Genomic DNA, 16,711 nt, shown 5'->3' with positions numbered 1-16,711 from the left:
TGTGTGAAAGGAGGCTCGAAACTGACAGTACATGGAAGGTAATCTGAACGGTATCATATTCATACAAGTGTGTAATTCGATTGTTCATCAAGCTGAATGAAACAAAGCAATCATGAAACAAACGGAAACAACCATTCTCTCTTGTTGGCACTGTGAACAAACGAAAACGCTTTAATTAGGACCGTGGGAACGTTGATGTCTGCCAACTTTATGCATATTTCATATATAGTATGTATGGGCAAGTCTAGGGCATCAAGGTTGTGTTCTTTGTTTAATTTATAGAAATAATTTTATGGGGTTTTGGGGGTTTTGGAGAAGAAAAATTTGGAGGGCTGTTTTAACCAGCTGCGCCGGCCTACCGGATTTTGATGAGGACTTTCATCTCGCGAACGGCAATTATCGTTATTACTAGATCGCCGAGAAGGGGCAGGGGAGGAAGGCACGCTGCTTCCAACAACAGGCCGGGCGGCCCCAGTCATAACGACGCTTCCTTCTTGCGACCTACAGCTCCTGGTGTCTGGTTGTTCTGCACATTCATCAAAGGTAATATCTACAAACAAACTTTGTCTGCACAACTTCTGCACAACTGACTTTGCTTCAATACCTTGAACAACTATGCCTGGAGTTGAGGAGATGGACTGTGGCTCTTCTTCGACTGTTGATTGGGCACGTTCTTCGGATTGGCGCAATTCCGATGACTGAATGGCTCCTGGACCAACAGTGAGAAAGGCTTCACGAGCTTGTTTCAGTTTGAGCATCCGCTCCGGATTGGATGTGGGACTCTTGGGCAACTCGGCCGGCACGCCAACCTGTCTTCTACATCGATACTTTTGCAGCAGGTCGTCTATGGACGGATCGAGTGGGGACTTGCGGAAAAAGCTGGGATTGCGGACGCAAGGGGCGACCTGACCACTGGGCAACTGGAGTCCACTTTGCGAACGCAACACTCCACTCCCCTTCCAGCTAGAAGAGCTTGAAGGCCCTGTTCGTTGATTTTCAGTCGGGTTCATAGCTCCTGCACTCAGCGATTTGCTCAGTTGCACCATGCAATTGGGATGAAGTTGTCCAGCATGTTCGAATGGTAATGGGCTATCAGTTGCTGGTGTAGGAGGCGAACCGGGGCCTTTATTTTCTATAAAAATCGTAGGCGGAGGTGTTGATGAACTGGAACGCTCGTCAGCCAGCAAATCACATCTTGAACGGAGTTGAAACGTTGGAGCTGAACGATCCTTGCCTGAAGCGGTGACTCGTTGGTGATATTTATCAATCATCCGTCGAATGTTTGGGGCAGTGTTGCGGACCGTTGCGACCGTCATCGGACGGCATTGATCGGATGGAGACTCCTCAGTTGGGGTTGTCGTCAACGAATTCATTCTCCATGTCTGTGCGGCATCGTTGGCCTGATCTCTTGCGTTGCGATTCCGTCGCCATGGAGCCACTTCGCCATCTTCAGCCTCATTTTCTCCGACAGTGGCCTGGAAGCTGGGCACAGGATCGGTGACATTCGTCTCTAAAGGAGCGAAAACCAAGCGATGCGTCTCGACAAAGACTTTCTTACGGGCTGCACTACTCATTTCTGAAGGAACTGGCGGTAATTGGGGCAGTAGTACTTGAGGAGTTGGAGTCGCTTCTGGCTCTTCATCCGAATTCGTCTCCAAGTCCGAATCAAAAGAACGCAGACGTTCGTATTCCTCCTTGAGTTGATTGGCTTTAATGCTTAGTTGCTCTGGAAATCTAACGGCAGAAGATGTTTGTCTAGTGATCCCTCCATGGTCTCCACACGCTGTTGGAAGCCTTTGAGAATGCCTCATGGAATTTTCCAAAGTCTGTGCCTGAAAGACAAACAAGGTTAAAAAAAAATTAATTTTATTTTGGATCTAGTGCATTGCGTCTTACTTCTTGAAGAATTTCAGTTGTGAGCGTGTCCAGCCGCTGGAGGGCCTCCGGATCAAACGGTGGGGGAGTGCTACCAGAAACGTTGCCAATGTCACGCAATTGTTGCATTTTGCCAACTAAATGCTGGACTAAGTGCACTTGCTGGCTACATTGCTTTTGATATACCGCCTGAAAATACGACATTAGTCATTGTTTTTAAAATGCGCTTTGAGCTCAAAGTGGAATAGAATTCGACCTGGAGATGTTCTTTCTCCGATTTCAGTTGCTGACCACGGCTTTCAAGTAAGACAATACGCCTTTTCAAGCGATCAACGGTAGACGTATTTCCCGCAACTGAGTTGTTCTCTACAGTCACACAAATGGGTAATGTATCAAAGTAGTGCTATAGAGAATATCCATAAAATACCTTCTTGATCGGAAAGGCAAGTTTCTTCCTCTTTAAGCCGAACCATTTCCTCAGTTTGCGTGTTTGCCACACCAGCCATATCCCCGTCGATGGAAGTCATCTGTAATTCCAGGTATCTGTAGACGACAAACACCTATCTATAGTTTTCCATGGTTATATTTGTCAGAGCCTCCTTAGCTCAGTGGCAGAGCACTAGTCTTGTAAACCAGGGGTCATGAGTTCAATTCTCATAGGGGGCATTCCTTTTTTCTTTTACTTTTAGCTTTATTTTTGGTAGCTAATATCAAATATTAGTTTTATAGTATTTTTATGAATGCTGAAGCAATGTCGTTTACGTTATACTATTAATGTTTTTATAAAATCCTAGGGTCTTTGAGCTTACGCTTTATGAGTACTTAAAACTTTCCTGAAACACGAGCCTCTTTAGCTCAGCGGTAGAGCGCTGGTCTCGTACTATTGATAATACAGATAACCAGCGGTCGTGAGTTCAATCCTCACAGGGGGCACACTTTCTTTTTATCTTTTTTCCCTTCCTTTCGTTTACTTACTTGACAATTTCACCTTTAGCTCTGAGTCTGTCCAAAAGTGACAAATTTTCTTCTAGCAACTTGAAGCTGGCTTCAGTCCTTACGGAGTCGTTGCGTTCCACCCTTGCCGGACCGGTTATCCCCACCTGAAACCTTGGCTGTTCGTCTTGTTCGCTCCTACTATACACAAGATAAGTCAAATGACTTTAAAAATACGTTTAAAAAACATTTAATTATTATTTTACTGTATTGTTTGGCGGAGCTCTGCTGGAGCAATGCTGTAGATAGGGGCTTGCGGCTGAACTTCCGGTATGTCGACGACAGTTGCGCAGTCTTCCGTCACGTCCTCAACTTCAACGAGGAGGGCTCCCGGTCCGGGTGTCGTTTGAGCGCCTTCATCTTGATCTAAAAACGAAAGACTTCGGTAAAAAAAAATTTTTAGTTGAAACATCCGCAATTGTATTCACCAGCGGCCAATCGACGGTCAAAATCGGCGGTTGTTTCGGCGTCGTTGAGAGACAAGCTGGACGGCTGGCTGTGAACGCTTGCACTGACCAGATCGGCAACGCTGCTCTCAGATTTCGATCGTGAGATCGCCGACAAGTTGGTCGGCCTTGCAGAGATACTGGAACTGAATTCGCCCGCTGACGGATGATGATGGTGTAAATGATGATGAGGCCGGCTGGGACTGAAAGCGCCGTCCAATAAAGCAATCGTACTGGCTTCCGGACGGATGCCTTTCTGCTCCTCCCACTGGAAAAGTTTTTTGGTGAATTTTCGCGACAGTCCCTGGAAACGGAATTCGCCCGTCGACGTCCGGATGCAGATTTCACGCTGAGGTCCATGGCCCGGCTGCTTCATGGCTTCTCGGATTTTCTCCAATCTAGATTCTCTTTCAATGTATTTTTCTCGTTCGCGTTCCAGTCGTAATTTTTCGCGCTCAATCTTTTGTAATTCTTTTTCCAGCCATTGAAGATCCTTTTCTTTTTGCTTCTCGCCACGATGTTGTTGTACATCTTCCGTCTTCTGAGCCGATTTCACTTGTTTGCCCCGACTGTGATGATTGTGTTTACCAGAGCCTTGGCGTTCCAGTCCCGATTGATTTCCAGCAACAACGGACATTTTTCCAGCAGCCGCTTGTTGCTGTTTCATTCGCTCCCATTCTTGAAGTTTTCTATTGAAATCATGTGGTAAAATCTTGTGCAATTCCTCGACGTTCTGATCTGATTTTCCAGCCACCGCTTTACGAATTTCCCATTCGGCTAATTTCTTTTTGAATGCAGGTGGCAATTTGTCCGGTTCGCTCCTGCGTTTGCCAATATCGCTCCAATCAGGACTTTCTGCTGATTTTTTGGCACCTTGTTGTTGGATTTGATGAGGCGTTGTCGGAGTTGGTGGGGTCGCTAAAGCCCCGGAATCGAATGCAGCCGGCGCTGGAGATAATCCGGATTTCAGCCGTTCCCAAACTTCGACTTTCTTTCTGAATTCAGGTGAAATACTATTTAATAATAAGCCAGGATTGTTTTTGATTGTATTGCTGTTCATAAGCGTTGACATCATTGCCGTTTCAAGATCGACATTCTTCTTTCCGCCAGGGCTGTTTTCTCTACTGACCGCTCCGAGCTCCAGTCCAGCTTCTAAATAGAAAATGGTCGTTCAGATTTTTACTGATCAGCTGAAAATAGAACAATGGCAATCACGAAATATACCAGGAAATTCGTCAAAGGTGAATGCTTGATGCTGATTCGGCGTAGAAGGTACAGAAAGAGAACTCCTGGAACTCGTTTCGACATGACTAACGGCACCAGGCGAGGTGGGTAAAGCCGAGCTATTCTTCATGAGGTCGCAATGCCATTTAGACGTCCATTCGTTGATAGGTTTCAACTGACTGCGTAAATTTGAGATGAACGATCCAACATTTTCGTCCGTGCTTTCAACAACGCCGGCCTGGATTTGGACGAGTTCCTGCTGGTCGGATGATGTCGTCATCAAGGTGTTGCAAGTTTTACTAGTTTTCCGCCTGTTCGGCGATTCGGGCCCTTTCATCCTGATCGGATCCGATGGAATTTCAGACGGAGGTATTTGTGATTCAGGGATTCGTTCTGGCAGCTGGGCAATATTCACGCTGGGTGACGAAGTGGCGAAATTGCCGTCGCAACTGACTGTGCTCTGCCGATGCAATCGTTTCATCTGCGGCAAGGAAAGCACGTAGCCACGTTGCAAATCCAGCACTCCGCCAGATTCCTCTTCGCTGCCCTCTGTTAGAAGTTTATTCACTTCGGGACTAGACGGCCTCTTTTCGAGATGGAAAACTAATTTAAAAAAAAGAATGACATTCAAATAATTAACTCATTAAAAGTAATATTGTTTTGTATCCAAAAATAAATCCAGGTGACAGGAACGTCATCTAGCGGCGATTGAAATAACTAATCCATCAAACGATGAAACAAGTTTCCACGTACGAGGAAGTTCCTGGGCATCGGCGAATGACTTGAGGATTTCCGATTCGAGTGGACACTCGGAAAGTGATGACGAAGATGTGGATGTCCCCCGTGACGTTGTGGACCTCCTTCTGCGTCCTAACCGGAAGACGGGACTAGGAGAACGGGCCATAACATGACCGGGACTTTCCGGTGACAGGGAGTGTTGATAAGGAACGACTTGCTGTCTGCTGAGTGCTGCTTCCTCTTTCTCCGGATGCTTGGAAGGGCTGTTATTAACTTTAGTGGCACATGACGGACTGTTGGCTTGGTGTTGGTCGACATGGGCTTTCTCCCAACGGAAAGCCTCTTTAACTCTAGTCCATTTGGACACTTTGGTCTTGGGTCGACCTCGAGGAGTCACGGAAGTTCCAGGTAATTTGTAACTGTCAGGCGATGGAGTTGATGTAGTCGATGCATTGACAGCATTATCATAATCGACCTCATTTTCTTCACTGGTGATAGGTGGAACGACGTTCTCGTCAAATCCAACTGATTTACTACGTTCACGGTATTTCAATAACGTTCCAGGTTTTTTAAATTTCATGTGGTGATTGCTTTTGATTTTTTTGCCGGCCGGCGAACGTGGCTGACGTCCGGAAGGATGATCACTGCTATTATTTGTAGATTTGTCAGCAGTGTGAATGCTACCCAATAATTCTGCCTGTGTAATGGGCAATGTTTCGCTGCTATCAAGACTGTCCAATGATCGATCAGCTCCAGCATCCGCTTTGTGCATAGAAGTAGAAGCCGTTGAATCACTTCCTACGAACAAATCCAGCTCTTGATGCATCTCTTGAAGGGTTTTCATGTCCTCAAGGTAATGGACTCGTTTCTGTAGACGAGTGTTGGCATCGCGGAGTTCGCCCAGCTGTTCCATCAACTTGCACAGGTTGTCCAAATGATCTAACCCGGCTTCTGGTTTGACAGGACTCAAATTCTTGTTTGTTGTGGAGCTAATGTCTGTATTATTAGCAGTCGTAGTGATGCAAGATATGCTGGATGCCTGCTGTTGCTGCCCAGTTCGACGTATCCGGCTCGATTCAGCGGCTCCATTTTCGTCTCCACCACTGCCGTGACGAAGCGAAACGAACATGTAATCCAGAAACTCCTTCTCCTGTTGCCATGCTTCCTCTGCCTCGGTAGGATTCATTTTCTGGATAAATTCTTATCGTCTGCTATAATACGTATGAGATAGCAAAGGTAATCGAAAACTTTCACACCATTGTCTGTCGGAATGCAACCGATGTTTAGCGGACTCGACTGGAACACGGCAAAGAGAAGACTACTCTCGTAAGAGATGGGTCAGACCAAGGTCTAGCAAGACACACACACATAGGCTATGTGTAAGGTGTGTTCACAGTAGAGGATTCCAAACGTCTCGACTATAAATAGACGGGCTATATCCGTCCGCGCCGAATATTTCCCTCCTCCTTCATTCCACCGATTGCCTTAGAGAACAGACGGAGAGAAAAAGTCCAAAAAAGAAATTCAAACAAGAAAGAATGAAAACCAAACAAACAAACTCAACTTACCGTCTGGGGGCTAACTAGAGACACCCGACGACTGGAACGATAGCATTTGGATGTGGTTTACTTCATACCAAATGCTCTTCCCTATAGGGATCCTGGAATCAACTATCCTTTGTGTATTGACATTCGACCATCTTGAACTTGGTTTATAGTAAAGCAGCGTCGGTTCCAGCATATCCTAAACAAAGACAATCGAGGTCACTTTCGTTTTGTCCGAGATGTCCTTCCACAACTGCATCTTTTATAGCCCGCGTTTGGCCTAGCGATGCAGCACATTGCGGTCTGCGTTAAGGTAAGTTCACCTGTATATCAAATCTATTTTACATGTATTGTGAGATTTTATTCACAACCGATTGGCCAAGTTTATAGTATGGACGTAACCTACTGTGTATGATGGTCAAATCGCATGCTTCCGCTTTTTGTAGCTGCTTCCGACGGCGACATTTCAATTGCGACTTCTGTACACTTTCTGCTGCCACTCCAGCAGCTAAAAAAGCGGATCAAGGCCGGTGTATATATACAGAAGCCGGACCTAAAAACCATCCTTGGCTATATGACATGGCAACTGGCTATACACCTGCGTGTCTGTCGATCGTCCCTAAAATAGAAAACAATCGAAATCGATTGATGAGTGGCATGCTGCTGGGAATGAACTATATACTTTGATCGTCCAGGAAATATACATCGACGGACAACGCGGAAACTTGCTGCCTTACCGAAAAGCGCGCAAGTCCATCATCGATCGGATCGCAAGGGCAGCGTGGCATATGGTCACATTGTCAAGTCACCTGTGAGTACCATGTCGCTACCAGAGGCAGACGGACACCGACTCTGCTAGTGGTTAAATTTAAAAACACAGTTATCTTTATTCCAAGTGTGTGCGTATGTGCGAGTGTCTAGTTTTTTTTTTTTTTACCTCATACTGGATATGATGACGACGTGAAGTTTGCGCCGAGTTTATGCGTCGCTGCACTACGTATGGTGATTCATCGCGAGTTCCAGCAAAAACTCCTGGCTCGGACGCTGAAAAAATTGCCCAGGTTAGTTTGTCAATTTCTTTTATGTTTTGACGGGCTACCATTTTTTTTGTGCGTGTCCGAGTTGTTGATTGACTAATTTATCGGGGAATGAATTTCGAGTGGTTGCCTGAATGCTTGTTATTGTTTTCGTGCTTGTGTTTTCTGAGCCGGAATTTCCAAGCATGCCGCGTACGTTTTTTTTCTGTCGGGTTCTGAAACGCGTTCCAGCTTGCCAGTAAGGGGCTAATAATAAGTCACCAGGCCTGGAAATAGCCCAGCAGGAGCAGAAACTTTTTTTCCTTATGGCTGAAAAAAAAAAAAATTAAGAGGGACAATGAAATCAAACATAAAAAGAAATCCAACATTTATCAAGTAGAGAATAGTGCGCACAGCCACTCCCCTTTTTGATTGAAACATATGAGCTGTGGTCAACATGTTGCGGTTATTATGTACGTGCGTACGGTTCACGGGAGTTCCCCTCCCGCTGTGAGAACTGAACACAAGAGTTCCGTCAAACCAACCCCTTAGTAAATGAATGATGAATGATTGACAATCAATAAGAGGCCGGAGGGGTTATTCTTTTCCATCAGTTTGCCCGGAGAAGTCTCCACTCTATTCAGTAATGCACACAAACAGACAATATACATCAACATAGGATAGAAGCTTATATACAAACGGGAGGCGTATAGACCTCCCATGAACGGTTACCTGGGCGACGAAAGCATTCCGATAACAACTGGGCACACGCACTCGATTCGGTTCGATTTCTTGATGTTGGGATGATGGCGGAGACCTTCCGGCAAATGGCCGAAGGGTGCTAGTTATCCGTTCGCACGACACGAAGCAGACATGTAGTTCATCTCCATTTTCCTAGACATAATTCGATAACATGTTGAAGAGAACAATCATATAGTTCAAAAGGGATCTATAATAAGCTTACAAGGCTTCACACTTTTCTTTCTGATGTCCATTTCTCGTTCCAATGTTGATTCTATCGCTGTTGTGACCTCCTGTGTCGAAGGAAAAGCCTCTTGATGACTTCCTTCCGTTTTTACGTCGTCACGTCCCGCCTTCTTTATTTCATTTTCCAGCCAAACAACTCTGCTCCTTTTTGTTGTTTTCTCAGCCTATTACCCTGATGTTCGGACGTGAGGCTCCTAATGACGCTTCTTCCGTGCCCAGTTCTCATCAACGGCTTCACACAGACCCATCATCATTGACTTCCAAAGTCTCTCGTATGGGACTCGATGACGCAGTCATGCCATACAGCCATGATGTTGTTCCATTCTCCTTAATTGTCGTCCTCTCCATCGACATTTTCTGAAATTTGAAGCTTTTAATGTTTACAATAACAACAAAAAGGGAAAGAAAAGGCCAAGTGATTTATACATGTATGAGCCTAACATATTCGACACATTAGAAGTAGACGAGCCTTGTATTTGAAGGGCCATGAACGGGCCTTAGGGTGGGCAGGGCATCGCGTGCCACGAGTAATACCAAACCCCTTTTTTCACTATACCCACTTCCAAGTATTCCAATGCGACTCTCTACATAACAATCAAAAAAGGGTTGGGGCAACATAAGTAAACTATAATGGTATATACTATTTTAGCGTTGAACCTACGTGCTGTTTGTACAAGACCCTGTCTGAGACCAACACGTTAAAAAGTCTACACACGTACCCAATTTTTTAAAAGTCGGCCATCGTTCAAGGACCATAAATTGATATGGACCTCTGTTCCAGGTTTTGTGAAATGTTTTTATGATGGCAAAGGTCATCAAGTCTAGAGCATCTCGTAAAATGGCTGAAACAGGAAAATGCCCCATAATTCGGAGAATGTATATGACGTAACACACGTGATACGGCATTTAGCGAACCTATTCGAGTAGCAAGCACTGGCGCAGACATTCAAAGGCAAAAGTTTTAGTGGTCGCCAACAAAGGCAATGTTTGGTTTAACGAAATTTCAACAGCAGTTTGCGGCTCAAGTGATTCTGGGAATTTTTACTGGACTTTGCTATTTCGTGGCTGTACCCAGTAAATGTTACTAGCAAAAAAAAAAACAGTTTTATGCAACAGGAATCATACTACTGACAAATAGATTTAGGTTTGTTGTTATTATAAAAATAAGTTTGTTTTTTTCGCCAGTATGATTGATATGACACGCAAACGTCAACTTGCATTATGTAGCTAGAATCGACCAAAAAATTTCATTTGTACCACATGTTACGCTCTTGTAAAAAAGTTTCAATCAAATCAATGTTCTTAAAAACGTTAAAAATTCCAAAGGCCTTACCTTTTTGAAATTATTTTCATCACAATATTGAAATCTCCTCCCAAATTTACGGCAGTACTTGACGCAACCGGTAGGTGTCGTAGTTGCTCAGCCCATTTTCCTGAAAATTCAATCATTTAAAATTCGATCAGTTATTCGTTTTTTTTTTTTGTCAATTTCTTTTTTTTTACCTTGAAGCTTTTGGACATAAATACGTTAGCGTGGACTACCCTGCTTGGCGTTCTCAAAGTTAATGTCGCAAGAAAGCTCTCCAAGGTCATGTGAAACTTTGGTACCAGTGCCTTCTTATTACTTTTGTGGGTACCCGAAAAACATGCCAGCAACACACGTGGAACGTCTCTCCAAGTTGGAACCAAAACGCAGTAAAATTCATAACTTCCCTTTGATCCTTACCGAGAGAAACCAACAATGTGCATTTAGCTAATAGAATTTCAGAATTCATCTTAAACTCTAAGTATAATTGTATCAAAGTCTCAGAAGAACAAAAGTAGTAATCTGGTAACAAACAGTGGCTACGGCAACCATGCGGTGGTTCGTACCACAAGCGATTTTTGAGAAATGGGAAACGAGAAGGAGTTAAAAATAAACATTATACCTTTGGGTAATAAGTAGAGTATGAGCAACACAGGAAACTTGTTAAGGGGTAAGTATTTTGCCACAAACTCATGGATCACTTGAAGCCAAACCAAGCCAAACCACATTCTCCTATGTTGGGAGCAACTGATCCACTAAGCAGAAGCCTGAAACGTTTAACACACGAGGTCGAATGGACAGGAGGAAGTGCATGAGGTCTCGATCGCTTCATCTATTCCCCTTTTGCTAATTTTTCGTATGAAAATACGACATGTAGCATCAACTTAATTTTCAAACAACTAAACTCTCCAGGTTTTTCATTTAAGAAATTTTAGTTTAGTTTCAAGTTGATCCAATTTTTGTCGCAATCTAGTTACAGTAATGGCAATGCTGCGAACTACGTACGTGAACGTGACCCTTTCCCTGTATAAATCTGTCTTCAAAGATGAATGATTCCTGTATAACTTTTCCCTTAAAGAATGGTTGGTTGTAGTTTCGACATTGAACTTGTGGTTCTTTTTAGAATGACACCAATAAATCCTACTGTCAGCCATTACGAGCAGTGTGTTAATGGTCGTTTGAACATGCAGGCACTTTGGGGTCCTATTGCTGTGTTTCGAAGTGACGAAGAACAAAATTGGTCGTTATGCCTAGGACAGCGTGGCCATACTGTTTGGCTTGCGAGTTTCTAGTGGTGATTATCGCCGCCTCGGGAAATGTTCGAGCAAACCTACCAACGTTTGACGAAGATTCCAGAATGAGAATTTTATTGCTACCTTTTTCCACCCTTCCTGGCTCGACAATTTATCGTGTTCGAGCGTCAGATCCAGATTTCGATCATCCACTTGAATTCAGTTCCTCAAGTATGGTATTTTGTTACTTTTATTTTATTAATTTTTGTACATTATTTATTTGTAAATTGTGTAACTAATTAGCACGTTTTTCATCCAGGTTTAAAACATCCGAATTTGGTGTCACTCGAAATACTACCGTGTGGAAAGCAACATTCGGTTTGTGAGGCAAACGTAATCCTGGAAGAAACAGTACAACTGGGTAAGATCTATGAACTAAGTCTGTCGGTTCGGGACACTTCGGGCGGAGTCACAACTGTCTTTTGTACCATACAAGTCACCAATGCATCGACCTCATTAAGCGACTCTTTCCAGCATTTGAATCAGTACCTTACAGTACCAGAGGTATGTATTAAAATTTTAGCAGAGTTCTTCTGTATTAACAGACCTTGCTTTGTTTAGAATTCCGCGAAAGATTCAGTCGTTGACTATTTTATTGCGTGGAAAAACCCAAACAATATCCGTGGCATACGAGCGGAACTACGGGTAAGTACAGTTTTTGTGACAGAAATTTCAACTATAACTAACCAAAATTATACTAATCCTTATTGAATTGTAGAAGACCAAACAGTCGCGGAATTTCCGTCTGTCAGATAAGTTGGCTGGAACCAACAGGACCAACTGTTCCATTATTCTAGAACAGCCTTTAGATTTCGAGATTCAGACTGTTCATGTTCTTCGAATTCTAGCAGTGGTAATGAATTCCCTACCAAATTTCGATTTGCAATTTGTCAAAGTAAATCTCGAAACATGCAAATCTAGAACGCGTATGTGGACAACCAGATGGACACGCGTAACGTAGTGGAAGTATTGATCTACGTCTTCGTTATAGACGTTCAAGACACTCCACCCTTTTTCGTAAAGGCTCCACCTATTACAGCTGTATCCGACAAGCTTGAAATTGTAATCTCATCCAAAAGAAGTATATGTTGCCTAATTTAAACTATACCGTTCTTTTAGGGTCAAGTCGTTCTAAGAGTCAAAGCCGAAGATGGGGATAAAGGAAGCCCTCGCGATATTAATTATGTTATCATGGTGGATAACAATCCTTTTGCCCCTTTCTTTTTTATGGAACCACAAACAGGTAAAAATATGTTCCATTCCTTTAACAACCTTTATACAAAATTGCATTTTGCATTATAATTAGGCGAATTGAAAGTAAGAAAAAAACTCGTTCCCCTCAATCAAATGGTGCGCTCCAAGGCGCCTTTCCTGCTAACCGTGATGGCTGAAGAGATGGGTAGTTTAATCAACGAGAGCAATACGACCACTACAGTCGACATAGCTCTAATGATCGAAGACGAAACCAACGACCCTCCTGAATTCAACCAAGATCGGTATTTGTTTAATCATTCTGGTTTCTGTGACATAGTACCGCTGTTTTATTACTTAATTCCTATTTCATCCGTAATTTATTAACATGCTTTTGTCATTAAATTTTAGATTTGTAGCTCATTTGATGGAAAACTCGCCCGTAGGGACGGCCCTGTATTTCGGCGATGGGCAGAACCCTCTTGTAACCGACAACGATCAGGTACTCAATTGCTAGCCACGAAATATGTCGCTAAATATAAGCATCGATGGTTCAGTGGTAGAATGCTCGCCTGCCACGCGGGCGGCCCGGGTTCGATTCCCGGTCGATGCATATCATATTTAAAATTTACAATTTTCTAAATTTTTGCAGGGCCACAATGGAATCTTTTCCTTATCACTTATCGGTGATAACTCAACATTCGAAATATCACCTTCTGTAGCAGAAAACGCCGCTACATTTACGATTCGCGTCAAGAATCCCGCTCTACTTGATTTTGAACGAACACAGCAGCTCCGTTTTAAGGTATTTAAGATTCCAGTTTGAAATTTAGTTTATCTGTATCCGTGAGTTTCATTTGTTCCATAAAAACGTTGTAGGTAGTGGCTGAAGAAGTCCAGCATGGGAGTAACAAAGTTAGCACGGTAGACGTGATTGTTTACATAACCGATGACAATGACCACATCCCCGTCTTTGAAAAGGACACGTACATAGCCGAAATACCAGAACATTCCTCGCCCGGAACAGTAGTCATCCAAGTACTATCCAGTTCTGAACGATCGTTCATCGGCTCATTATAGAAAGAAGGTTCATTAGGTCAGAGCCACCGATTCCGACTCCGGTCGATACGGAACGGTTCGCTACACGCAACTGCACGGCATCTTTTCAAAGGCCCTTGTCCTAGACCCCGTTTCCGGCTTAATAACAGTCGGCTCTGGCGTCATGCTGGACCGTGAAACGTCACCAGGTGAGGCGCGCAGCTTATCAAATGTCTGACAATCAGTAGACATTCGTAACGATGATTGTTTTATTCAAAAGAAATTACAGTGACGGTGGAAGCAAGGGACATGGAAGGAACTGGCCGTTCAGCCACAGTGCCGGTTATTATCCGTCTTCTAGACATTAACGATAACGCACCCCAATTCATTGGCCTGCCCTACGAAACTAACTTAACGCCAGATTTGAGCCGATTAACTTCCAAAGTTGTTGTCCAGGTATAAGAGGAATATTAATTCTGTACAATCGTTTTATGTAGAAATGAAATTTTAAAATCTATTAAGGCAATCGATAACGATACAAGTCCAACTAACGGAGCGGTTCGTTACGAAATCGTTAGAGGCAACTTTGAATCCAAGTTTAAAATTAGCGAAATGTCAGGTAAACAGTTCACGTAAATTAAAAAAATTAACAATATTCACGCAGCTTCACAATCCAATTTATAATTATCCTTTTTGAAGGCGAAGTGACGTTGATGGCGCCTCTGACATCGACTAACTTGCCATCTTTAATTCAGCTTCAAGTCCGAGCCTATGATTTGGGTGTCCCTCATTTGCATGCAGAAACGGTCGTACAAATTTATACTCAGGAAGTCGTTGCACGCAGCATTCACTTTCTGGTGCCAAAGCGAATGGACTCACTACCGGAAAGAGAAGAAGACATCAGAAAAATGGAAATGTTATTAAGTTTGCTTACTGGCGCACCTACAACCATCAACAACGTCCAGCCGTATCTCGATGAAATTATAGCACTCAGCAAAAGGATTGACAGCCAGGACCCCAACAAGTAAATAATTTTACCAAATTTAAATCAAAGTGCCACTTCATTTTCGTACATGATTTATTTCCTGTTAGCCACAAGAGCCGGTTAGTTGCAACAGTCCGTTTCCCTCCACACGCCGCCATCGTCGATGTTCAACGTATCAGAGACGCATTAATCTCGAACGAATTCGATTTAAACGGCGGAGTTTCCATAGTAAGACAAAAAGCGTTTTTGATTATTTCTTCGTTTTACTAATCGTTTAATGAATTCCAGGAACGGGAATATCGATATAAAAACAACGTGCTGTTATGGCTCTTGATTGCTTTTCTCCTGTTTTTTCTGGCAACAATGATCTTTTTAGCTATATGCTGTTGCTGTCCGGGCTGCTACTGTTATAATGACCGGTGAAAAAGTTATTTCATTTCATTTTTTTACACATAAATAATGTTTTATGTGACTCAAAACAGTAAAAAGATTGGTCGTTTTGGCGGAGGCGTTCGGCCACTTATGGTCGTTGACGGGAGAAGCGGCCAAACTTCAGACTTGACTACACCAGGTAAATCGAATTGAAATAACAGTTTTATACACTGATCTTCATCGATCTAAATATAATGTATAATAAGGCCGAAAGGAGGCTTGGAGTGGCGGTAAAAGATTGACTCAAATCCGGAGAACAACTCGAGATCGGATGGCGACTTTGCCGGAACCTGACTCTCACAGGCGTGCTTTCCGAATTCAGAATGCTAATGGAGGAATGCAACATATGTACTCCGAGGAAGCTGCTGGTTATGATCAGTCGCGGACTCGACAGTATGCTGAAGAGCATTCTGACATGGAATTCCTTGAAATCCACCCGGAAGACTCAGCTAGTCACCACGGTGTTGGTGAAAATGCATTCTATTATCAGCGGATGGGCAATGCCGATGTAATGAAGCTGGACACATCTATGCCGCGCAACCGTCGCTTATCGACTGATACGCAATGCAAAACAGTTAGGAGGAGCAACAGTGAGCCAAGACTGAACGAATCAGAGATCGATCAAATTGATGTCAACAACTCATCCAAATCGATGATCAACTTCCCACATCGTACATGCATGGAAGAGCATATGGCTCTTAATTGGCGGGTTGCCACGGAACAGCAACATCGTAATAGTCTCAACAAGTATGTCCAAAGTCCCATACTGGAAGAAACGGATAGCGCCCTCGAACGCGAAATGCAAACCGGATCAAGTTTCTACCTTCGACCAAAGGGTCTATTCGATTTCCATCATACTGGTGGAAGAAATGTGGGCGGGCAACGACAGTTCCTTCCGCCAGATGTGGAGAGAGGAGCTAGACAGGCATGGCATCAAACAGATACAGTGAATCCGGCCATAAGGGAAGCCAGTATGTCGGTCAAGCGACCTGATAGTTTTTCAAAGGAAATCAAAGAGCTGGAACGGGAATTGCCTTATTTCAATAACCGGTCGAGCTTTCTGCGTCATAAATTGAATTTAAATAAGAAAAACAACAAAAAACAACCCAGGACGAAATCGAGTAGCAGAAATCCAATCATGGCGGATGGTGACGAAACAGAAAGTGCAAGTAGCAACGATCGCTCACAGCGCAATTCTGGTCGTAATACAGTCGTCAATGCTGCTTCGGCATCGTTAGCAAAATCAAACAAATTGTTAACCGAGGACGACCATGATTCTGGTATTGTTCTCAACTCTCAACAGCAACTAGGCAATGGAAGCAACCGGAGTCGTTTTCTCGAGAAGAAGTCTATTTTCACCATTGCATATGATGAAGTTGCAACTACTAAAATTCCATCGGCTACCGATAATCTCCCTACCTAAGATATTTTATGTAAATCTGGTGTGTATCATGTATTGTGATTTGGTGAATATAAAATATTTTGATCCACATACTGTACTTATTCAAATTCGGCAAACATTCGCATAAAGTCTGGCAACAGAGAAAAATCGAAAAATCCTTAAACATTTTCATTGAAAACAACTAAGTAATGCTGATTGGCATTTTATTAAATAAGATAACATTTTATTAATTTATAAATTAA

General features: G+C 43.3%; 2 protein-coding genes and 3 non-coding genes across 8 annotated transcripts; 4 read left to right on the top strand and 1 right to left on the bottom strand.

Moving 5' to 3' along the window:
* Nucleotides 1-53: 53 nt before the first annotated feature.
* LOC130693334 (uncharacterized) lies at nt 54-6,643 on the bottom strand. 3 transcript variants are annotated; one of them, XM_059494557.1, is made up of 10 exons: nt 5,292-6,643; nt 4,539-5,141; nt 3,297-4,466; nt 3,075-3,234; nt 2,851-3,006; nt 2,303-2,418; nt 2,132-2,241; nt 1,897-2,064; nt 605-1,832; nt 54-550 (listed from the first exon to the last, which is right to left on the bottom strand). In XM_059494557.1, the coding sequence occupies exons 1-10, from the start codon at nt 6,460-6,462 to the stop codon at nt 291-293; spliced, it is 5,142 nt and encodes a 1,713-aa protein (XP_059350540.1). In that variant the 5' UTR covers nt 6,463-6,643; the 3' UTR covers nt 54-290. The 3 variants fall into 3 exon arrangements, with proteins under 3 accessions (XP_059350540.1, XP_059350541.1, XP_057372451.1); XM_059494558.1 differs by having other exon boundaries at nt 54-526; nt 2,851-3,009; nt 5,292-6,639; XM_057516468.2 differs by having other exon boundaries at nt 2,851-3,009; nt 5,292-6,637.
* On the top strand, nt 2,470-2,541 carry Trnat-ugu (transfer RNA threonine (anticodon UGU)). Its single transcript has one exon. It is a non-coding gene; the product is annotated as a tRNA-Thr (tRNA).
* Nucleotides 2,720-2,808, top strand: Trnat-cgu (transfer RNA threonine (anticodon CGU)). Its single transcript is given in 2 exon segments — nt 2,720-2,755; nt 2,773-2,808. It is a non-coding gene; the product is annotated as a tRNA-Thr (tRNA).
* A 3,798-nt stretch (nt 6,644-10,441) lies between the features above and the next one.
* LOC130693336 (cadherin-86C-like) lies at nt 10,442-16,557 on the top strand. 2 transcript variants are annotated; one of them, XM_059494603.1, is made up of 19 exons: nt 10,442-10,518; nt 11,320-11,592; nt 11,681-11,925; nt 11,983-12,066; nt 12,140-12,274; nt 12,343-12,483; nt 12,541-12,664; nt 12,728-12,917; nt 13,024-13,114; nt 13,265-13,417; nt 13,492-13,650; nt 13,709-13,859; nt 13,931-14,106; nt 14,173-14,269; nt 14,350-14,674; nt 14,743-14,863; nt 14,924-15,054; nt 15,118-15,206; nt 15,274-16,557. In XM_059494603.1, the coding sequence occupies exons 2-19, from the start codon at nt 11,376-11,378 to the stop codon at nt 16,488-16,490; spliced, it is 3,846 nt and encodes a 1,281-aa protein (XP_059350586.1). In that variant the 5' UTR covers nt 10,442-10,518; nt 11,320-11,375; the 3' UTR covers nt 16,491-16,557. The 2 variants fall into 2 exon arrangements, with proteins under 2 accessions (XP_059350586.1, XP_057372453.1); XM_057516470.2 differs by lacking the exon at nt 10,442-10,518 and having other exon boundaries at nt 11,153-11,592.
* Trnag-gcc (transfer RNA glycine (anticodon GCC)) lies at nt 13,155-13,225 on the top strand. Its single transcript has one exon. It is a non-coding gene; the product is annotated as a tRNA-Gly (tRNA).
* Nucleotides 16,558-16,711: the final 154 nt, after the last annotated feature.

Source organism: Daphnia carinata, chromosome 3 (assembly GCF_022539665.2).
Source record: "Daphnia carinata strain CSIRO-1 chromosome 3, CSIRO_AGI_Dcar_HiC_V3, whole genome shotgun sequence".
Classification (NCBI taxonomy): domain Eukaryota; kingdom Metazoa; phylum Arthropoda; class Branchiopoda; order Diplostraca; family Daphniidae; genus Daphnia; species Daphnia carinata.
The sequence above is the reverse complement of the archived record's forward strand: the minus strand, read 5'-3'. Positions and strand labels throughout refer to the sequence as shown.